Source organism: Brienomyrus brachyistius, chromosome 24, assembly GCF_023856365.1.
Source record: "Brienomyrus brachyistius isolate T26 chromosome 24, BBRACH_0.4, whole genome shotgun sequence".
Lineage (NCBI taxonomy): Eukaryota > Metazoa > Chordata > Actinopteri > Osteoglossiformes > Mormyridae > Brienomyrus > Brienomyrus brachyistius.
Genome location: NC_064556.1, coordinates 2,368,895 through 2,392,237, shown reverse-complemented (window position 1 = coordinate 2,392,237; position 23,343 = coordinate 2,368,895). Strand labels below are relative to the sequence as shown.

The window sequence follows — 23,343 nt, the reverse complement described above, 5'->3', positions numbered from 1 at the left end:
AGAGGAAGTGTAGTATGCATATGTGAATCTCCCGTTTAATACAGCTGCTCATCCAGTGGAGCTGCAGTGACGTATGTTAATCAGTAATTAAAACAAACCGATATTTAATGAAGCCAGCAGTACTTAATGCAAATAAATATTCTACGTGCATATACCTAGCTTATGAACTGTGCTGTTCATTGGGTCGGCTTCCCGCTCATTAGATAAGTTACGAAAAATAGTATGATCGATAATCATGCATATAACCAATTACCACATGTCATGTTACGAAATCTTCATAACGCGGCATGCAGTTGTTAAGCTGCGCTGTTCGCTTTTGATTACGAGCCTTTTTCACAGGGAAGGGGTAAATCAATCAGCATTGGAAGCTATAAAGATTCGAGACCCGTCCACTAAAATCTCCACTGCATCCTGGGAAACGGAGTTTAAAGGGGAGTGTGCCACTGTGTCATGTGCCATTCAGAATGTCAAATAAATACATCCGACAGTGCAATTAGAAAACAAGTCTGCAAGTCACACTATCAAAAATTACATTTGTTAGAGGAATCCTGAAATAACTGATTGCATCTCAGCTGTTGATTGTGTCCCTTCCAGTGCAGAGACGGTGACCAACAACTCACTTCTTTTTTAAAAAATTACGAACAAACAAGCGACACCAGAAGGGGTGAGTAGCTTTTAGCATAGCCGCCTTTGGATTTCAGCGACATGGAACACATCAGCTGGGCAACAAACGTGGTGTTTCAAAGTTTTAGGTGAGTTTAACAAGGGTATAGTGATAAAAGCCCTCGCGTATGTAATCTGCTTCTTTTCCTTTACCGGGAAGAAGAGAAATGTACTAGAAATATACATTTGAAAAGGTTAAACACATTAAGCATCCTGTCGGGGTGAAGCGTGACAGGAACAGCTTTGAAGTGCAAACGCTGGATATAAACAGCCGCGAAGTTCACGCTCTCCGACCCACGTGACTCCGTAGATTACGTAAGATGAGCAGTAGGTAAACCTCAGCTTAACCCCTCCCAAGGTACCGAGCGATCGGGGGTGGGCGAGGTCACAGCAAGCAAATATCACAAGCGCCAGCTCCCATCTTCTAAGAACAAAAACAAACAAATATGAAGTTGCTTTGTATTTCTTATTTTTCTCACCAACAGGAAATTACACAACGGTTTTGGTGCAAAACAATTACACTTTAGACCGCTGCATTGTGAAAACGCGAAGTTTCATAAATGGCTAAATTTGTAACCCTAAAAAAAGCACATAAATTACAGGCTTTTAGTTTTCAACTGAAAGAATTATACAACCACCAAACCACCCATCTTCCAGCTGTTTATCTTATTGGTCAATGTTTCGGTGTGGGGGCGCATATACCTGGGGAACACCTAGGATGTAATGTGTTCTTTGCAGGGCACATAAATCATAGGGTGTAGGGACCAAATCGGCACCGAGCCCCAACCCCCTAAACACACCCGGTACTCTCACAGTATTTGTAGACAGGCGTCCATGCAGAACCAATTTAGAGACTATGCTAACTGTGTGTCTTTGGTCTGTGGGAGGAAACCCACATAATTCATGTCAAACATGCAAACTCCCAGACCCAAAACCCTGGGGGTGTTTGGTGACAGTATTAGCACTGGGTCCACTGCAGGACAGTATTATATGCAGTTATCGCTAATACATAAAAGGTGATCAGTTCTGTATATGTACATCAGTCTTTATTTATACAGCACTGTTCTAACCACGGGGTTTACAAAGTGCATTACAGACATTCTGAAATAATAAGAAAAAAAAGAAATAAACAAAAAATACAAAACTGCTAAAGATGAGGGACTTTACCATTTGCTTCACAGAGGACTCTAACCCGTACCTCACTGGGGACTCTAGCCTCTACCTCACAGGAGACTCTAACTCGTACCTCACTGGGGACTCTAACCCATACCTCACTGGGGACTCTAACCCATACCTCACTGGGGACTCTAACCCATACCTCACTGGGGACTCTAACCCATACCTCACAGAGGACTCTAACCCTGACCTCAGAGGGAACTCTAACCCGTACCTCACTGGGGACTCTAGCCTCTACCTCGCAGAGGACTCTAACTCCTACCTCAAAGAGGACTCTAACCCTGACCTCAGAGGGAACTCTAACCTGTACCTCACTGGGGACTCTAGTCCGTTTAGATAAGGTGCATGTAAAGTTTTATTATTAAAATACACAATGCAGTGCTTTAAATTCTTATGCTGTCATTATTTGCTTTTTATTTGTTTGATATTTACTTATTTTACAAAGGAAGTATGTATTTTGCCTCATCCTCCTTATACAGTACGGTAAAAACGAAACCTCGCCTTACAAACGCGTATCTTCACTTTGTAGGCCTATACGTGAGAGCAGCGGCATGCGCTGGCCGAGTTCGTTGTGCACTTCAAACGACTCGCACTCAAGCAATTTCACAAAACAAGGAATGGAGGCTGGGTTTCTGCATATTACAGCAGATCTAACCAACGTCTCACGTTTCCTGGAACAGGAAAGAACAGCCTACATTTCATTCGTTTAGCTATGATAACTAGCATTACAAAAACCCAATGTCAATTATAAATCGTATGTTTAAACTTTAAATTCAAACTAAGGAATCGTTAAAGAGACGATATTATTACTGATTATATTACACTGGTAAGCAGGCGGTGCGCGTTGTCGGCCAATAGCAAAGTTCACCGATTATGATGAGGGGGGAGCCGTGCTTGGGGGGGGGGAACTGAAAGTGACTGCATGCTGTTCGCTGAAACCTGTAAGAGCATAGAAAAGTGACTGGCATTTGATTTTTGTCCTCGCTTTTGCAATATAAGCAACTTTTTAACGGTGGCATTGGGCTCGATATTATCGCCACTTATTTTTATAATAGGGACGTGTAAGGCGATGCTCTGAGATACGGACCAAGTGAATAAAGGAACGGATCGTGGATCATTTAACTGCTTTTAGTTCTGTATCTATATTCATTACGCGATTATAGGCTTATGTCTTGTTTTGGATTTAAATCACATATTTTTTTCGCTTTTTGACTCTCAGTTTCGGCTGGTTTGCTTCACATTTTAAGGTAAGACTGTTGTTTGTTGTTATCATTATTATTAAAAGTTAGTGTCAACGGCGTGCTGTTACGGTATAGTACTTCATACTCGAGCACTTAAATGAATCCGTAGCTCAGACTTGACCCGTAATATAATTTATACTAAATAAATGTAATAACAAATTGGCCTCAGTGTACGCTGGGTGAGTGCAGCTTGATGTTTTCCTCGTACACGGAGGAGTTTTCATTTAGATGTTGATTTAGTGTCAGAGTTTCCACAGGATGCCCTACGGCACGGAGGACGCATTTATTCCAGCCATAGCTCTGCTCCTGCCGAATGCTGAGAATCTGCAGCACTTTCCTCATCACCCCCACCATAGGCATCCACCCGAGTGTGTGGCCCACCTTCAAGCAGCTGGTACGGTCAGACGTAACTTTAAAACCATTAGAAACAGGGTCATTTGAAATTCTTAGTTCTCCGGTAATAACAGGGATCACCACAGTCAATATGCAGCATTGATTTCTCTTTATAGGGAACCCGGGCTTTTGGAATGAAGTCTGCATGGTAACACAAGTAACATTTCAATACGAATGTAGACTTTATTCATCTTTAGCGCAAATAGACCTACCGGATAAAATAGCTGGAGTATTTTAGCGAATGACGTCATAGACGTGTAACATTCTTGTTGCTGAGCCGTAATGTGGAAGCGGGTAGGATTGGATAGAGTATCCGAGGCTGTGGATTTAGTAGTGGCTTGAACAGCAGTAGTAAAAGTATTAGTAGCAGAAGTAATAGCAGCAGCAATACTCGTAGTAACGGCAGTATTTGTAGTAGTGATGGTAGTATAGGTGATTATTGAAAACTGGCAGGAAATTGAGTAACTAGAATGACAAAGATATTTTCTTTTCTCTGTAGCTTTATGAGAGAGATGCTGTTGCATCGTTGTATTTTGTGACACCCTGAGTTGCACGCTTACTTGTTCAGTGTGGGATTGTGGCTGCGAGTCTCTGTACCGTCCCTGGAATAACCCTGAAATTAATGCTATTGACATCTTAAGAATGAAACATACATCTGTGCCCCCCTTTTGTTTCTGAGAGCGGCCCTCTTACGGTTTTGTTCCCCAAAGTACAAATAACATTACAGTACCACCAGTGGTACAAACATGTTCCTCAGAGTCCATTTCTGTACCTTAAAAGATACATTTACCTACAGCTAAGGAACAACTGGCCCGACCCTTGAGGGTTACATGAGTAGTGATTGGGATCTATATTTAAAAATGCTTACACTTTGGATCCAGCCGCACTCAGTCAATCTAGGTTCATTTATGACAAAGCAACTCCACATATGAGAGCGTTAGGGATGGAAGTGATTAAATGCAGAACCGTTATAAACCATAAGCAAATCATTGTTTACCATTCCTGTTGGGAGCCCCCCCCCCCCCCCCCCCCCCCCCCCCGTACGGTGGGTGTTGCAGACTCTCGGGGGTGTGACGGTGGTGTGCGACTTGCACAATTAGGAGGGGGCCAGGGTTTCTGCATGGGTGCGACTTGCCTTTGACTGCACCTGGCCTTTTAGCGCTGTTGTAAAATTGATCTGGGTTGGGTGTGACCCCCCCAAGTTTTCAGTACCAGGAAGGGAGGGTCTGCTTCTGAACTTACGTGCCCCACTAACCACAAAACAACCAAACAGACAGACTTAATTTAAAACTAAAACTCTCGGAAATTGTGTTTAATGAACACGACGTGTCAGATTAGCGCTGCATGCTGCAGTGTACACATTAAACTTTTATTTCACGCAGATGATAGAAACAAACAGGCAATATTTAAAATGCATTTTAAAATGACAATTTATTAATTTAGAGTAACTGAATCATTTATAAGCATAATGGATTTTTGCATGGCTTGTTTAGTCAACACATAAATGTCATTTAATAATAAAGATTATTGACTGCAATTGGAATAATTATTGCATAAAATAAACAGCAGTTACTGTGTGTTGTTGAACCTGAATCTGTTTATTGTATTATTGTACATAATAATCTGAAATATAATATAAAGTTTTGTTTTGCATGACCATTATAAATGAAAGTAATTAAACAATGCGGAGTGCTAATCGGTACAGATTCATGCGGGTGGGAGATAGCAGAGGTGTCGTCAGACCTTGTACAATGGGTTCCCCCTGTATTTATTTATTTTTTGCTGACCAGAGGGGGCAAAGGCCCCCTCAGTAATTTTTGCCTACTGGGGAGTCCCCTTGGCATTTGTTAATGACCGGGGGGGTGGGTCACCTCAGTATAATTTTCTGATTGTGAGCATTATCCATTAATTTACTTGCGGTCAAGTGGGAGACTGGTTCCAGAATTAAATGCTCCATGTCTTGATTTTATTTTTTGGGTGAGGGCTGGGTACTGGGGGGGGGGTCGTGGACACCCCTTAGGTATGTCCTTGGGGGAAAGAAGCCAGTATTAAATGTTGAAGAACCTTTATAGTGGAAGAATTTATTATTATTATAATTATTATCATTCTGATTCCAGCCTCTGCCGTGTGTTTCTGAGGGTCACCCTCATGCATGGTGCTCAGTCATCGACTGTGTTTGGATTTCCCAAGCCTTGTGCCCTGTGCTTCCAGCGAGAGCCCCTGCATCCAGCCTGACCCTGTGCCGCCGCGGGCAAGCCCACATGTAAAACAGGGTTATGGTCAGATAAGCAAATAGGTGAATGGTATCTATACAGTATCTCACCCATATATGTTCCGTTATGTGGCGAACCAGGAAATCTGACTGTTAAAGGGAGCTGACCCAGCTGTGACCCGAAAAACAAAGTAGGACTCAGAGTAAAATGGGAAGTGAAATTGGCAAGAAGCCGACTTTGCGAGTAGCGCTTGCTGCAATAGACACCTGCGGCTTTGCGGAGTTTATTGTGAGAGGTGAGCACAGGGGTGCCTGTTGTTCTCCATGCCAGCGCGCTTTGGTGTGTCGCCCGTCACCTGTGCGCATTCAGTTACCGGCTGAAAGTATTCGGGGCGCAGCTGAGTGCTGCTTTTTTGCATGTAAACTGACGGCAGAACGCTCTCATGCTCGACTATAAAAACGTACGAATCAGGTCTGTGTGATGGATTTCCATCCGGCAGAAGATTTGCCGCTGTTTACCGAAGCCGAATATAGCACTAACACTCAGGCTTGTGTCTAGGTGCTGAATATGAATGTGTGTGAGTTTTCTGGGTGTGTTTTCCCTACTAAGTCTGATGCCTCCTCTGGCTTCCTGCTTCTTTAATCGGTGTCTGACACCGTGTGAGTTCGTGATGCCACATGCTGTTGGTACGTACTGCCGCTATGATCATCCCCAACACCAAGGTGTTAAACGGAAACCTTCAGAAAGCGGCAGCAGAGAGGGGCGTGCTTCCTTAAGGCCCCTTAAGGCCTCCTGACTTGGGCACAAAGTGCCAAATAGCTGGGGGGGGGGGGGGGGGGGGCAGCAAGTGAGAGGACTGAATGAAATTTGAACGTTGAGAAAAGCAGGACAAAGAAGGTTTATATTTTTCTCATTATCTGTTCTTCCATCCATTCATCCATCCATCCATCATCCATCTTCTAATCGCTTGTCCTCATCGGGGTCACAGAGTTTTAAAGGCAACAGAAAAAGTCACCTCAGAACTACATAGGCGAATATTATTGGAAAGATCAAAACTATGTTGAATAAAAAAAAAAAAATGTAGTATATTATTAAAAATCCATCCGCCTGGGTTCCACACCGTGTGTTCAGTACAGGGACAGGCTCTAGGCTTACCGTGAATGTGTTCTGGATAAGTGCTATGGAAGATACAGTAGATTGGTGGGTTACTAAAAAGATTTATTCAAGTAATTGAATTATCATGCTAGTTCTGCACAAGCTCTCTTTGACGCATTCTGTTCGGTGCGTCTCAGCTGGTCCATGCAGGTTTTAAGCACACGAAACTATGAAATGTATTTATGCCGCAGTCAAGCTCATCACAATTACTCGCCATTACTGCATGTATGATTCGTAATCCCTCATTTTACTTGACGGGGCACAAATATAATATTACGCTGTTACCAAAGTATTAATTAACCGCAAACCAAGTCATAATCTCGTACTGATGTCATGTTAATACATCATTAATGAATCCTGATGTATCTTTTATCTAAAACAGTTACTGTATTTGTTAATTCTGTAAACCTTTGTGAACTACTGATCACACTACTGAAGGAACAAGTAATGAATAACACAAGTGAAATACTGACCTCATGTTTGTTCATCGTGAATGAATCGTGACGTGTCTTTTATTTGAAGTAGCAACTATATATGTTTACGATTGGTACTAAAATAGTAACCGAGTTATAAAGTACTTGTGTCCCGTCAAGTAAAGTGTTACAAAAACATATGCAAACATATGGTATGAAATAAGCGTGCATAAAGTTTACTGCATTTTCTTCTGCGTTTCTTCCGTTCTCAATAAACATGCATTGTTGCCAAGTCCCACGCATCAGGCGTGATATTCACGCATCCTGACTCATAATGAGTGAATGACTGTGCAGACTTGTCTCCAATTAAAAATCTCACGCCAGCCAGGTGACCAGAGTTGTCAACACTGAATATATTAAAAACATGGACGTGGTCATTGTCCAGATCTGACGATTAGATGGTCGCGATAGTAAGACGGCCAAAATTTGATCATCATTCTCGCCAAATTATGTTTGTTACGATCGTCTCTTATGTGTATTGTGTTTGTTTAATGTTTCAGTTTTGTGATTATCTTGTGATTCTCATACATATTCCTTAATGTTCTTTAATCATAAAAAACGCTTCTGATTTCTATTGTGTTTTAATGTCAGTAATATAATTTAGTGACATATTTCTATAAAGTGCATAATTTACGATGAGCAACACAGTTTTTTTTCCTGCATTTAGTATCGTTGCAGTACTGGGATCATGATACTTGGTATCGGTGTCGGTATCGAGGTCAGAATTTTGGTATTGTTACAGCACTAGTGTCGGGTTACCATGACGACGGTCAGAGCTGCGCTCTCCTCCGTGTGCCGTCCCCGTATACCGTCCCGTGCGCGTGCCCAGCGTGAAACGCCGTCTCGCGTCTCATTTTTACGTGGTTATTTTTATTCCGGCAGTTTTCTGGCACCGAGTGGAAGGTCTGGCCTTCAGGCCCCGAAACGCCGCTGAGATTCAAAGAAAAGGGGCTTTGCTGTACCCTCCCAGGGCGTCTAATCGGCGTGAGATATCAGAATGACCTTCGCGGGCACCGAGAACGGGCGATAGCTTTAACTGGAAATTCGATAATTTCACGTAAATGCTTCGTCTGAATCCAGAGAATGAGTTAATTCGGCCAGTATCACATGAGTACAGGGAAGGCGAGGGGCCAGGGCGGCCACACTCTGTGTTTCATGTCTGCTGTGCTTCCTGACCGGTACGGGGTTGGTTTCGGCTCCAAGTGCTGACGCTTATCTCACGCACGTGGATCTCTCACTGTTTCTTGGGTCTGTGCTGCTGCTTTCTGACGTTCACATGCGGATTACAAACCGGAGGTTCTTCTGCTGTTGCCATAATGTACAGAACTATGCAAGAGTCTCAGGCAGCCAAAGAAAACGAAGTTTAAATGATGTTCACGTTGTTACGCCTGTCACAGTGTGTGAGCGTAGCCTTTTCAAAACCTCTCCTAAAGTCACCCCAGTGTTTGCAGAAACTGTCCAATTTACCCACATTTTTTTAAATCCAACTACTAATACACCTTGTATGGCTAAGCAAAACCTCATTGACCTTTTAAACTATTTAATTGATTAAGTGAGCTGATAGTGAAAATACGTGGCTGGGGTGCCCCTGAGGAGAGTTTTGGGAAGTGATATCAGTAACGTTTTTGAGAACAGAAGAAAGTCTTACTGGATTTTACTGTTACTCTGAAGTTGCACATGTTCTAATGTTAACTTGTGTTTTTTGTTTTGAGCAAATATGCAGTTACTACCTAAATAAATAGGGTTAAACATTCCCTTTGACCTCTTAAAAAATTGCACAGCACTAGATAAGATATGCTTACTTTTTCCATGGGTAGGAGTGATCTGGAAATGCTTATATCTGTAATAAACAGATAACTGCAGTATGTACATTGTTGTACCCATTATTGTAGTAAAATACATCGGTGGCATTCCTCCAACTTCCTGTTGACTCTGCCCTAATGGGTCATGTGACACGATCCTCTGGTTTCCAGTTTGTCTAAAAGCTTAGCGGCTGATTTGCTTTGATCCTTCTCTTGGTTCTGCTAACCACAACATCCAAAGCCGTTGTTTTCATAAGATGCCTTAAATAAGTTGGGTTGGGTGAATAGGGTGGGTACCGCACGTCCAACGGTTTGCATTGAAAGATTGTAATCACGTTCCCACCCCCCCCCCCCCCCCCCCCCCCGAATTGGTATGAACTTCTTGCGGTTCCATCTCTTCTGAAATTTTCACAAGCTACAATCATGACATTACGAAAAACAGGAAGGACAAGATGTTACGATTCTTAAAACTAGACTTGTTCGTGCTGTTGGAGAAATAAGGAACCAGATGTGAGTGATGAGGAAAAGCTCAATGGAAACGTTCGCAGAAACCTCACTAGCAGAGGGTGTCTGCTGTTGACCCCATGTGTAAATTCATCACCAAGTATATAATCGGCTCTGCGTTTCGTTATGGCTGGCTGTAAACGTCTTAAAAACCATTACAAGCTATTTAATGCACACTTAAATTTAGCCTTACAGACAGCTGCATCTGGCTGGTCCCCCTGCTAAAATCTAAGGAGACAAGAGAATATAGACAGCAGAAAATACCCGTGTGTGTGTATGTCGCCCTATTAACTAGCTTATCGAAGTAACCTTGTCCAAAAGATAATTTTTACACTAATGGTATCCGGTGCAACTCGTGGCAGACATGTGGTTTTGTTACTAAATAACACGCACACGTTTTACCGATGCACAAAGACCATCAAGATTTCGGTGGAATGGGCTGGGAGGTGTGAGTATTCACTGGCTTTGCTGCAGTGACCCCGAGGACCTGACCCATTACTGTTGAGGGCAGAGCTGTGCCGGGCGTCCCTGGACAACTGGAAGTGACTATAGTCGCAGAATATTCTGAGGGTCCGGTAGCGACACACGGTGTCCTCGCGGTCGCACAGAAGATGGAGCTGCCGTTCCTCTGAAAGCCCAAGGCTGGTTCGGGGGCCGCGGAGTCCAAAACGCCATTCCACTCCAAGCTTACAGGCTTCAAATCCCCTCTCGACCGTAAATGTGTTTTTCTGATCTCTTAATCGGCAGAAGGGATTAGGCGCTTAACAGTGGCGCGAGGTGGAGAACGCGGGCGAATGAAGAACCAGAGGAGAGGGGAGTCGAGGCAGCAAGCAGAGAAGGACCCGGATTCCATGGCGCTGGAGCAGTCGGCGACGGTGGAGGAGCTGCTGGATGCCTGTATCCACGCCTTTGGTCAGTGATCTCACAGCGTTTAGACAGGGTACCTCAGATGGTCCCTCAGAGAGAGGGTACATCCCAGGGAGGGTGCATCAGATAGAGGGTTTGTCCTTAGAGACGGGGTACCTCATGGAGAGCATACCTCAGACAGGGTTCTTCAGGGAGAGAGGGTACCATCAATTTCTGCCGAGAAAATTCGAGCTGTAGAAGGAGCTGGAAGTGTGGAATGGATCGGCCATGCAAAGCAAGCCAGTTCGAAAGAACTCTGCACGCAGAGTTCACAGCTTATCCTGCCTTAGAATAAAGCCCGGCCTATTCATCTCGGCTCATGGCGGCTTGTGTGCGGGATTTCTCAATGTTTTACATAGCCGCAGTTGTAACGTTGTTTAAGAAGCTTTAATGATCGTTTAGTAGGAGGCTGTAACAATGAGGCCTGTCATTCTTCAGTGTGCTGGGGGTGGGGGTGGGGGGGGGGGTGGTAGCGGAGAGTTCGCATGTAGGACGGTGATGCGCCGGCACAGGAGGGTATGGTGATGTGGGGCTGCAGCGATTCACGACGGTGACGCAGATTGGGATGGGGGCAGTAATGCAAGTCCTCTCTCAGATGACGACGGCGCCTTGAGGGGGGAGTCCCACATCCGCATGTTCCTCACCATGCACCCCTGGTATCTCCCCTCCGCCGAGCTGGCCAAGAAGCTCCTCCAGAAGTATCCTTCAGAGCCCCTCCACACCTCCTCATAAACCCCCAACCCCCCACTCCACCCATATCGAGCCCCCGCCTTCCTTAATGATGTCATCACAGGTCCAGGGAGAGAAACTGCTCGGCTAGTTACAGGACGAAAATTTGTCACCTGGTCAAGTAAGATCAACCCATCCAATAAATTCCCTCCAATGTCCATGGCGTCTTACAAATTTGTCTGTTTAATGTACGTTTAACCATAATTTGGTTTGGTGTTGATAATTCATTTGTTGCACCCTTGTTAAAGGCTTGTAGTAACCTGTGCTGTCAGCATCGCCTGCGTGTAACGCTGTGGGCCCCACTTATCCCGCTGCATGCTGCCCCGCCCTGCAGGTACTGGATCTCAGAGTTTCCCGCTGAGTTCGGCTTGAATCCAGAACTTTCTGAGCAGATCAGAGGTCTCAAGGATCTGCTTGCCCGGGAGGGAGACGAGCATCAGAGCCAGCTGATAGACATCGAGAGTGTGTAGGTTTCCCTTGCCTGTCAGGGCCTACGGTATACTAGTGTTTTCTGAGGTTAAGGTAGATGTGCTGTGTGACCACCATGCAGAGCAGGCTTTGGAACATCCCCAACGCTGCTTTTGGGCTCAGAATGGAGATGGATTTATGGCCTTTAATTATTTAGCAGAGACAAACAAAACTGTTGGGACTGCACTGGTATTTGTGATGATCTTCTCAATTTGCGATATGTCATCGCTAAACCTAGACCTACATAAAAATTACTCCAAACACAGTCTCTCTCACACACAGACATGCGAGCGCACAAACATTCAAATATGTGGTTGGGCACCACTGTGTTCTTCAGGCCGTCGTACGAGTGGAAGCGACAGGTCACCAAGTTGGCGCCCACCTCCAAGAAAAGGAAGATGTCTCTGCTTTTCGATCACCTGGATGCCAGTGAGCTGGCTGAGCATCTGACCTACCTGGAGTACAAGTCCTTCTGCAAGATGCTGGTGGGTGTGGCCGGCTGTGTGGTGGGTGTGGCTTGCCGTGTGGTGGGTGGGGCTTGCCGTGTGGTGGGTGGGACTGGCTGTGTGGTGGGTGGGGCTTGCTGTGTGGTGGGTGTGGTCTGCCATTGGTGGGTGGGGCTTGCCATGTGGTGGGTGGGGCTGGCTGTGTGGTGGGTGGGGCCTGCCATTGGTGGGTGGGGCTGGCTGCATCACCTGTCCTTGTGTCCCCTGACCTTGTCGGCGGAACTCCAGTTCCAGGACTACCACAGCTTTGTGATGCACGGCTGCACCGTGGATAACCCCATCCTGGAGCGCTTCATCACCCTCTTCAACAGCGTCTCCCAGTGGATCCAGCTCATGGTGCTCAGTAAGCCCACCGCTCTGCAGAGGGCTGCGGTCATCACCCACTTCATCACGGTGGCTCAGGTCAGTGATGGGGGCTGGGGGTGGGGGTCCAACCCTACTGAAGGCTGCCTCAGTAACAGCATGTCTGTTACCTGGTTGACAGTGTGAAGCTGAGCTGTCAAATTTCTTGTGAGATCTGGGCTTGATGGTCTTCATTCAGACTTATTCCTATTGGTCCAATCAGTGAACAGAAATCTGTAGTATTTATTCTGATTGGCTGGCATAGTAGCACTGTTTCCTCACTCTTCCAGAGTTGGGGCTGTCGCGTTTGCATGTTCTCCTTGTGTCATGTGAGTTTCCAGTCCAAAAACATGCCTGTAGCGTATGATTGGATGCCCATGCGCTATGCTGCCTGGGATCGGCCCCAGGTCCCCCACCCTCCCCCCGTGTGGTTTGGAGGAATGGCCAGGAATTGAAAAGGAAGGTAAACATGGAGGAAAGCCCAGGATGCACAAGGCCTGTCTCTGTGGGAAAGACAGAGAGCTCCTCTGCAGAGCATTCTGGGTATTGTCACAACTGCTCAGTAGGCAGCATAGGCACTTGCGGTTGGTTCTGATTTGTAATCTGATAGCACCCAAATCATGGTGAGTGTGCCGATTGATGGATCCCGGGGCAGTCAGTAAATTCTGCATCCCAGCTACAGTTCCAGTGAGAACACCAGCCCGCTGATCTCCCCCAATAAATTCTGAAATCCCTTTACTCCAGTCCATCATTTCCTTATCTCTGGTTCTTTTTGACAGTTACTCACCCACCCTTTTGACATTCCCCTAGTCTCCTTTTATTTTTACTTTTTGCTTTTTACTTCTCCCTGTTGACGTATCTCTGCCTTCATCTCTTCCACCTCGGACTCAGCCACTTCTTTGTTCACGCGTCTCTCTCTCTCTCCCCCTCTCTCTCACACAGAGACTGCTGCAGCTGCAGAACTTCAACACACTGATGGCGGTGGTGGGAGGCCTAAGTAACAGCTCTGTCTCGCGGCTTAAAGACACACAGGCGCACGTCGGCAGCGAGGCCAACAAGGTCGTCCGCCCGCCTGCCCCTGACCCAAAAGACGCCCCCCCCCCCCGCCTACCCGGCCCTAAATTAGACACTCATGCGTGTTTAAATTGCAGCTGCGAGGCTCAGACTGAACAGTCGGTTAAATGTAGCCTGAAATGCGGTGCGGGTTGATGTGCTTTTGCTGTTAAAATGAGTAGGACAAAGAGATGTGTTTTAAAATATAAAAACCTTTCACCTGACATTTATTTAGCAGATGTATTTTTCGGTCCCTGAGCAGTGGCCCTCGCTCAGGGGCCCAGTGGTAAAATCACTCTACCTAGTCAAATTTGAATTGGCAACCTCCTGATCACAATTTTTTGCATATTTTGAGTAAAAGTTTCAGTGTTTACAGATAAAGCCGAAGCTGCTCCAGGGGCAGGGAGAGTAGGAAGTGAGAGAAGGAATCCTAATCCTAGTCTTACTCATCGCTATGGTGACCTACAGTCCAAGCCCTAACCTGACTCATGGTTATGGCAATGTGGAATCCTAACCCTAACCTTACTCATCGCTATGGTGACCGAGAATCCTATCCCTAGCCTTACTCATTTTATGACAACCTAGAATCCTAACCCAAGCTGTAGCCTTACTCATCACTATGGTGACTGAGAATTCTAACCCTAACCTTACTCATCATTATGACGATGAGCAATCCTAACCCTAACCTTACTCATCACTATGGTGACTGAGAATCATAACCCTAACCTTGCTCATTGTCATGGTGATGTGCAGTCCTAACCCTTACTCATTGCTATGGTGAACGAGAATCCTGACTCGGTGCCCCAATCTCTCGCAGACCTTTCAGAACCTAACAGAGCTGGTGACATCCTGCGGGAACTACAGCCGGTATCGGCGTAGGTTCTCGGAATGCACGGGCTTCCGCTTCCCCATCCTGGGCGTGCACCTGAAGGACCTCATAGCCGTCCATGTGGCTTTGCCTGACTGGGCCGATAAGGCCAAGACGCAAGTCAACCTTGTCAAGACCCGACAGCTTTACGTCATCCTGCAGGAGCTGGCGCTGATCCAGAGCATGCCTCCCAGCATCGACGCCAACCCGGACCTCGTGAACCTCCTTACGGTCCGTATGCATGTGCTGGGCCTAGATGGGAGGTCAGAGTGGGCACTGAGGTGTAGATGAGGTGGGGAATCCTTACATCGGCTGCACGTTCGCCTCCCCAGGTGTCACTGGATCAGTACCACACCGAAGAGGAAATCTACCAGTTATCTTTGCAGAGAGAGCCCCGTAACAGCAAGGCCCTCGTGAGTATGCACTGCACTGCACTGCATCAGTACAATCAGCCTGGCTTTTCTTAAAGGAGTCTCATTTCCTTTGTTCCTCTTGGGGAGGAGCTGGTCAGCCAGTTGACCTTGGACCCCTAGAGGACATTTTTTTCTCCCCACTTGTGAGTTTCCCCTCTGCTCCCGCTCTCCCCTCTGTTGTCTTCTGGCGTTCGTTCTATATTTCACTCTTCCTTTTTTCATGCACCATTCTCTGTATGTGATGTGATAATGGATTGCCACTCACTTGTGAAAAGTGCCTTTGGGATTGCTAAAGGCGCTATATAAAAATAAATTGAATTGAACTGAGCTCCGATCCCCATTGTAACAGGAACTCAGGAACAGGAACTGATAAAAGAACAGATTTCCATGCTCGAGTAACTTGGCTTTCATCATGTCCACCAGAGAGCACAGAAAATGACCCCCCCCAGCTGTAACCTGCTGGTTGGCATCTGTGATTAAAAGTCAGTCTGATGCATACAGTATGCATGATGCTGAACTGACTGGAGTTTCAGGTGCTGTTTCTGGGCTACTTTACACGCAGGAGGAGGATCTTCCTGCAGCCTCAAAACGTTATGTGCTGATGTATATATGGTTGGGGGGGGGGGGGGGGGGGGGTGGCGCTTTTCTCAGATAGCTTTTTTGTTTCCTCTCCACCGATTGGTTATACCAGTGTTCCCCAATCCGGTCCTCAGGGACCCACAGACAATCCATGTTTTTGCTTCCTCCCAGCTCCCTGCCAGTCAGTCCACATTTTTGCTCCCTCCCAGCTCCAGGTGGACAGTCTCTGGGTCCCTAAGGACCAGACTGGGAAACACTGGGTTAAATCTGAAGTCCCCATTCTGCTCTTCCCCATCCGTGAGTCACATGGTTCATCCCACCAGCCCTGATGCAGGAAGTCCCCTAGCACTGCCATGCTTAATCTTCTACGTTTTTGTGCATTTCTTTGGCCTTTTTTCAGCACTAATTACCTGTCGCGTGAGATAAGCAGAGGTAGAGCGATTCCAGAGCTGATCAGTAGGTAATAAGTCACTGAAAATGAAGAGTTCTTGTCTTCAGTGCTGACCTGATAGTGTTCACTGATTGGCCAGGTCCCAAGCCCTGCCTCTGGGCCCGAGACACAGTCCTCGGTGATTGAAGAATGGGCATCTTCTGTGAAGCCCAAGACCGACCCCGCCATCATCAGCAAGCATATTGAGAAGATGGTGGAGGTAATGTCTCCATGGTTACGTTTGCCTGCTTTAAGGGACGTGAATGTGAGCGGGACACCACCCGCTGTCTGAGAAGGGTTTGGCAGATATTTAGGGAAGCCAGGTGCAGACCAATTAAATGTGGATTAAAATAAAATTTAAAAAACGGCTCACTATAACCTCTAACATTAGCCATCTTTACATACTTGTTTTGTATGTAGATTTAACAAAGGGCGGCATGGTGGTGCAGTGGTTAGCACTGTTGCCTCACACCTCTGGGACCCAGGTTCGAGTCTCCGCCTGGGTCACATGTGTGTGGAGTTTGCATGTTCTCCCCATGTCATCGTAGGGTTTCCCCCCAAAGTCCAAAAACATGCTGAGGCTAATTGGAGTTGCTAAATTTCCCATAGGTGTGCATGTGCGAGTGAATGGTGTGTGAGTGTGCCCTGCGATGGTCTGGCCCCCCATCCTGGGTTGTTCCCTGCCTCGTGCCCATTGCTTCCAGGATAGGCTCCGGACCCCCTGCGACCCAGTAGGATAAGCGGTTTGGAAAATTGATGGATGGATGGGTGGGTTATTGTCATTTACTTACAGCCATTAAGCTATGAGGATGATACGTCCACCAGCTTTTTTTAACCTGGTCTTTTTCACCAGTCTGTTACTTATTTCAAGGCTGTTCAATAGATTCTGATGTCTAAGCCTTTGTTGAAGAAAATCTTCTGTTTGTGCAGACATACCCAGAAGCAGTGAGTCCCAGTGGACTCCCCAGCTTGTTAAACATGCGTGTTTTTTTTTCCAGAAAATGATTTTTATGATTTTTTAAAATCTCCTTTCTCACAGCTATGTCAGCCATCTTTGTTTTTCCCACCGCATATCTAGACTCCCTCCATGGCCTTCAGTTGACAAACTGTCTGTGTTTTACAGTCAGTCTTCAAAAACTTCGACACGGATGGGGACGGAAAGATCTCCCAGCAAGAATTCGAGATCATAAGGAGCAATTTCCCCTACCTCAGCAAATTCACGGAGTTAGACAAAGACGAGTGAGTCCTTTTCCTCCTCACGTCTACCTTTTTATCTCCAGCTGCCTCCTGTAGCTCTCGGTGTGATTTGCATTGACACACATGCACACACCACATGACACATGCACACATGACACAAACGCAGATGAGCCAAAACATTATGGCCACTCCCACATGAAGCAAGTATTGTTGATTATCCAAGAAAAATGTTGTCTGTCAAGATCTGGGAGATATTAGATGGTAAGCTCATATTTAGTACTCATAGCCGACATCTCCAAAATTGCAAGACTTGTGATTTCAACATTATTTGCTTCACATTGGGGTGGTCATAAGTGACTCATTTCCATAAACACTGAGTAGTAGGTTTGAAAATGCAGGCCATGATGAGCAGTCACTGAATGCCGTCTCCATAGGGATGGGCAAATCAGCAGGGAGGAGATGATCGACTACTTCACCAAAGCGAGTTCCCTGCTCAACTGTAAGATGGGCTTCATCCACACATTCGTGGAGTCCAACTACGTCAAGCCCACCTTCTGCGTTCACTGTGCAAGACTGGTGAGTACCGACACTGTTGGGCAGGACGTCTGAGGCTTTGCTGCAATGCTGCACGATATCAAATCGCAATTATACGGTGCATTCGCAATAATCGGTAGGGCTTCAGATGACGGGGGTGAACATTTCACCGGATGCTGGCCTGTGTGTGTGTGTGTGTGTGTGTGTGTGTGTGTGTGTGTGTGTGTGTGTGTGTGTGTATATATATATATATATAATGCCAGTTTACTGATCAAAGGGCTTGTAGATGTATTGTGCAACGGTGTTTTGATTAAGCACAAAGGAAGAGAAACAAAAAGACGACAATTTGCAGAAAAACAGTTAAAATATTTCCTGTCACTGGCTTCCTGTTGGCCTGGAGCCAAACACAATATCTACTGTTCCCCTTTTTTTCGCCTTGACCGGCATAGCGTAAACAAAAAAATATACTCCTCCCTTTTCACGCCGTGTGATGCGGTTTTGCTGAATCAGGTAGAACAGTTTGTTCCCCCGGTCGCTCCTCTCCTGAATCATAACATTTTGTAAGTACGTTCAGGAGGGGCCTGTTTTTATAAGCAGGTCACCCTCCAGCAACATTCATACCGCTTGTATTTATTGCTGGATATATAAAATGCTTAGGGTAAATGCTAGACAAAATTACAGGCGCCGGTGACAGAATAATTGTAGTTATTTCTTGTAAGGCACGTTATAATTAAAATGTACGTATGGAAAAAAACCAAGAAATACTTCCACTTACATTCACTCATCCCCTTATCATTCGTTGCTCTGCAGTGACCTTCTGGTGTCTCGTCTCTAATCCCCTTCCGAAAACACGTTTTATCTTTTTACTTACAGATGTGCTTCATGTCAACGCGCCTTTGGGCACGAGTAATGGAAGCATGTTATGTTTGACCAAGTGAAGGACTGTTGAAATTTAAATCTAAAATGCTCCGCCGAGACCATTATGAAAGGACATTATTGTTGTCTTCTTTTCAGATATGGGGCTTCTACAAGCAAGGATACAAGTGTAAAGGTAAGACTGGTCCAGGCGTGGCGTTGATGCCGGTATTTCCGGTTATATCATATCAGATCAGATCGCATTTCGTGTTGCATCACTTGACACTTGGTACGTGCAGGTCAGTGTCCACAGCCGCAACAATGACGTACAGGCAGCCCCCCCCCCCCCTCCCGGTTACAAACGAGTCTTTAGGTTGAAATTGTAAGTCAGAAAAATAATACAGAACATATTAATAATAATACAATAGTAAAAGTAACCACATACGGAGCTGTACTGAACCTCAGGTCAACAAGCCGTTGAATCCATACGACGTTTTCACAAGTGTCACAAAGTAGCTGCACGTTCGTTATTACAAACCATTGTATTTAACCTAAGTGTATATTATAACAGTCCGTCCGTACGTACGAGTTGCCCGCAAGTCGGATGTACGTATCCCAGGGACTGCCTGTGGTGCAAATATAAACAGTAGTGGATATAGGAGGCATGCAGACAGTGGTAACATACAGCGTCGTAATGCACCTTCGCTCTCATTAAAACAGGCTCATATTCTAACATGTCAGCATACCTGGGGGGCTTGGGCAGCCAGTTGACCTTGGACCCCCAGGGGTTTCTTTTCTTTTTTCTCTCCGCTGGAGAGTTTTTGGTTCCTCTCCTCCGTTGTCGTCTCGCGTTCCTTCTTCCTCTTTCCCCCATTTTCATTCGGCATTCTCCACAAACGATGTAATGACGGGGGGCCTCACACTGTGCTACGCAGAGCACCTTGGGGTGACTCCGTCGTGAAAGTCGCTATATAAAAAGAAATTGAACTGAATTGAATTAATGATAAATAGTGTGCAAATTAGAACAAGCAGATACAATGAACGGCCATATAAATATAAGTACGGATACAGAGGATATGGATGACAGAATGGTTTCAAATACTCTCCACCACCGGCTGAACTTCCACATCCACACGGATAAACCACTGATAAATTGTGTATGATTCTTATGTGTTTATTGGGTGATCGGTTCCTTCTGCACAATAATTAAGTCTCTGTCATCACCGGGGATGGAATTCTGAAGCGAGTCATTAATTACCATTACTGTTGGGGGGGGGGGAGGTGGGTCGAGGATAATTGAAACTAATTGTGTGTCACGGCGCGTAATTGCCGAATGTGTCTGAACGCGGAGTCGGCTGAAGGGCGATCGGGAAAACTGGCTGAGGAAAAGTTCGCCTCCATCGATCTCGGCGTGACGGTCTGCGTGCGACGTGCCTGGACGTCTGTCAGCGCCCGATGCCGCCGTGTTAATTCCTTGCAGCCATTGTACTTGAACCCGGTTTGTAATGCGATTTCTCGAACGTGAGGCTGCCCTCCCGAGAGGACCTTCGGTTAGAAGCCTTTGCCCTGAGTCACTGTAAGATGGAGGGGAAGGAAGGTGTAAAATGCATTCTTTTGTGCCGTTCCCCCCCCCCCCCCGCCCGGCTTTCCGCCTCTCCATGTCTCGCGCTTACAGCCTGCGGCGTGAGCTGTCACAAGAGCTGCCGAAGCCACCTGTCTGTGGAGTGTCGCAAGCGGACCAAGAGCATCAGTCAGGATCGGCCCCTCTTCCCTTACTCGCGCTCCTACAGCTTCCCCCCGCCGGCCAATCAGGCGCAGCCATCCGGCCTGCAGAAGAAAGGTACATGGGCAGCCATCTTGGCTCAGGTCTGGTAGCGACGCTAGTCCAACCCCATATCTGAGATATACTTTCTGCTGAAAACATTTTTAAATGATTCATTTTGTCAAATAGAAGTGTTAAATAAATTATTGAGCAGTTGGGTGTGTTTACGTGGCCTGACTTGGCTTTTCCGTTATTTGTATATGTCTGCCGATGTATACAAACAGTTCCTGCATGTTAGTGCGATGTTGAATCACCCCGCAGCCTCCTGGCTCTTGGCTAAATTCTTTATTTACCCATAATGCAGCTGGTGCCTCAGGGGGCGTCCTTGGTAAGCCATGGTCTGAATGTCTGCTTGTCCTCCTTTAGTAATCAAAGAGGAGGATCTGGAATCACTGGAAAATGAAGTGTTTGATGTCCATCTATGATGAGGTACAGTGGACCTCAGTAAGGAGAAGCATGAGGAATCATACTATATATGAAAATGTTGTTGCATCAATTGCATCTGTCTATCCCCATCTCTCCATTTCCTACCCGGTAGAGGGTTGCGGAGGAGGGGCCTTGAGGGTGGGGCAGAGCCTGTCTCAAGCAGTGCAGGGCAGGGAAACATCCTGAATGGGCTCATAACATGTTGAAGCTATTTAGTTTTTACTTTTAAATGTGCATATTAATTTAATGGGTTTATAATTATCAAACGTGTCTATTTATACTGTATGTCTATATAGGATTGTGTGCTTTGTGCAGTGATCATGACTTTTTACTGAGGTACTGTTATTTCTGCTTTGTCGCTGTTTTGCAAGTTCTCCTGAAGGAGTGACTTATCCGTTCCATTTGTTTTACCGCAGAGCAACATACACATGCTTAATGGACGGCACCTTGTCTATTAGAGACCAGGGCAAATGGCTCAGGAAGAACAATGAAAAGCTGAAAAATAGACTGGAAAAATTCAACAAAAGCTGGACCTGCTGCCCCCATCTGGAAGAAAGCTGCACGTCCGCTTACCTTCGCTCCATTTTTGTTGGTTCATTTCATTCTCACGTGTCCTTGCCTGGATGTGTTGTAATGTGCATCTGCAGTCCCGGTTTACATTTGCAGTCCCGGTTTTGGGAGAACGTCACTCTAAAGAAGAAATGCGAAGCCCCTGGAAATGTTCGTGCCTGTTCCTCCTGAAATGTCTCTCTCTCTCAAATGAGCAGCTGTATTATAACAACACTGTGATGCGTTGTCCCCCCATCCTGGGTTATTCCCTGCCTTGCAGGGTAGGCTCTGGACCTGGCGTATAACAAGCAAGGATGGATGGATGGATGATTACACCAGAAGGGAACGAAATATTTAAGAAGTAAAAGTTTAATTACTTGGTCAGTTTTAGTGTAGTTTTTTTCATTATTATTATTATTACAGCTGCGCTGTGGATCAGAATTTTGTTGTTTTCTGAGAAGCATTTTTCTAAACACCGTACTTTTCATAACGATCATTTGTAAAGTTTTTCTGACGACAGTATATGGCCGACGCTATAAGGACATCCTTCATTTACAACTGCTCCTTTATGCAAATACAAATTGGAGCAGAGTTTGTATTTAATGTGGAAGATTTGTTACAAAGATTTCAAGATAAGTTAATCTGGCTCGACCCTTAAAATTATTTTGATAATATCAGTAATAAGAAGTAAAGCCTAAAATTCTGTTCCTTAATACTATAAAATTCTTGTTGTTCTGGTCTTTCAAACCTATTATTTCTTATATGTATTCATTCCTTTTCAGAGCCGTTACAGAAAGAATTCTCTCAATGCACATTTGCATTGGTTAATACTGGTTAATACTGTGATTTTTGTTGTATGGAGTTTGTGAATCACAATGGATGAAGATACTGATTCCCAGTTCCTGTCTTCTTTCTCAGTATCCAAATGGTGTGAGTTCAAGTAAATGTAACCCCCGCTAACCCAGATTGTAATATTAATTCTATGCACAAAGAACTATTTTACATTTAATACGATTAACCAGATTTAATTAGTGTTTGTGTTTCGTGGGTATATCAGGACAATTCAGTTGTCTAAAACTGCAGAGGCCTACGGTTTTCAGCCTGAGGTAAAATAAAAAAATAAAAAAGCATTTTTTTTTCCACCTGTAAGCTTGTGTTGACAGTTTGGCTGCAAACACCAACCTTCTCCACTGGGTGGAGATCTTGCTCTAAAATGCCATTTCCGTACAGGCAGCGCCGCGCCTCGTGTCCAGGCCGCACAGACCCTTAGGAACAGAGCATCGTCACGTCGATTTGCCCGGTCACTCGCGCTCGGCGCACAGCAACCGTGCATTAAAGGGGAGAACCGGTTCCGTGCTTGTTCGCATTCAGAGGCTTCCACTAATCACCATTTTTCTTTGTTAAAATGTTTTGAAATGTTACTGTTGGAAAATAAACAACATTCCTAGCTGCAGCGATGAGCCTGCTTGTGTATTTTGTTTTAAGACACACACACACATATAAGATGCGATTTTTATGGGCTTTTGGAGCATTAAGAGATTAAATTTCCCAATGGGAGGTACTTGCCCCGTAATGATGCCAAGTGCTAAAAGCCAAATTAAATGTCTTTACGTGACTAGTCTGCAAGTGCGTAAGTGGTTTGTTGCATAACCAGTTACCTATTATGAGCTATTATATTAGCCGCGGCATTCGGTGTTTTTGCCTCATTAAATCATTTGTGTTTATGCGCAACATGCTCCGCTTCCTAACTCGCACGCCCGCTCATTTCGGTTTTGGGCGATTCACTTTTTTTCCTCTTAAAGGTATAGATACTAAAGCCTCTTGATGTGCTATGTTATTAACGATGATGATAATTATATTAATGATGCATTCATCTTCCATTACTGTGTACCGTATGCAGGGTGAATGAAAACGAAATAATACTTCATCAACTATTTGCGCGAGTATATTTGCCATATCCCATCATGCACTGCTTTGACACACATACAGGTGAGAGGTAAGTTTGGGATCTGAGCATTGGCTCCGGCCATTAACCCAGCACCCATT

General features: G+C 45.4%; 1 protein-coding gene across 9 annotated transcripts; it reads left to right on the top strand.

Annotated features, from left to right (window-relative positions):
* Positions 1 to 468: 468 nt before the first annotated feature.
* On the top strand, positions 469 to 22,750 carry LOC125720192 (RAS guanyl-releasing protein 2-like). Of its 9 annotated transcripts, none has more exons than XM_048995377.1 (18): positions 2,424 to 2,665; positions 3,059 to 3,086; positions 10,368 to 10,532; positions 11,122 to 11,224; positions 11,320 to 11,376; positions 11,590 to 11,721; positions 12,061 to 12,208; positions 12,458 to 12,631; positions 13,514 to 13,630; positions 14,442 to 14,723; positions 14,825 to 14,905; positions 16,015 to 16,134; positions 17,038 to 17,153; positions 17,546 to 17,687; positions 18,660 to 18,696; positions 20,176 to 20,340; positions 20,689 to 20,751; positions 21,165 to 22,750. In XM_048995377.1, exons 3-17 carry the CDS (start codon positions 10,415 to 10,417, stop codon positions 20,745 to 20,747), a joined length of 1,851 nt encoding a protein of 616 aa, XP_048851334.1. In that variant the 5' UTR covers positions 2,424 to 2,665; positions 3,059 to 3,086; positions 10,368 to 10,414; the 3' UTR covers positions 20,748 to 20,751; positions 21,165 to 22,750. The 9 variants fall into 9 exon arrangements, 8 of the variants coding, with proteins under 8 accessions (XP_048851335.1, XP_048851334.1, XP_048851331.1 ...); XR_007385375.1 differs by lacking the exon at positions 2,424 to 2,665 and adding an exon at positions 3,338 to 3,474 and having other exon boundaries at positions 2,703 to 3,086; positions 20,176 to 20,366; XM_048995374.1 differs by lacking the exon at positions 2,424 to 2,665 and adding an exon at positions 3,338 to 3,474 and having other exon boundaries at positions 2,705 to 3,086.
* The last annotated feature ends 593 nt before the right edge of the window (positions 22,751 to 23,343 follow it).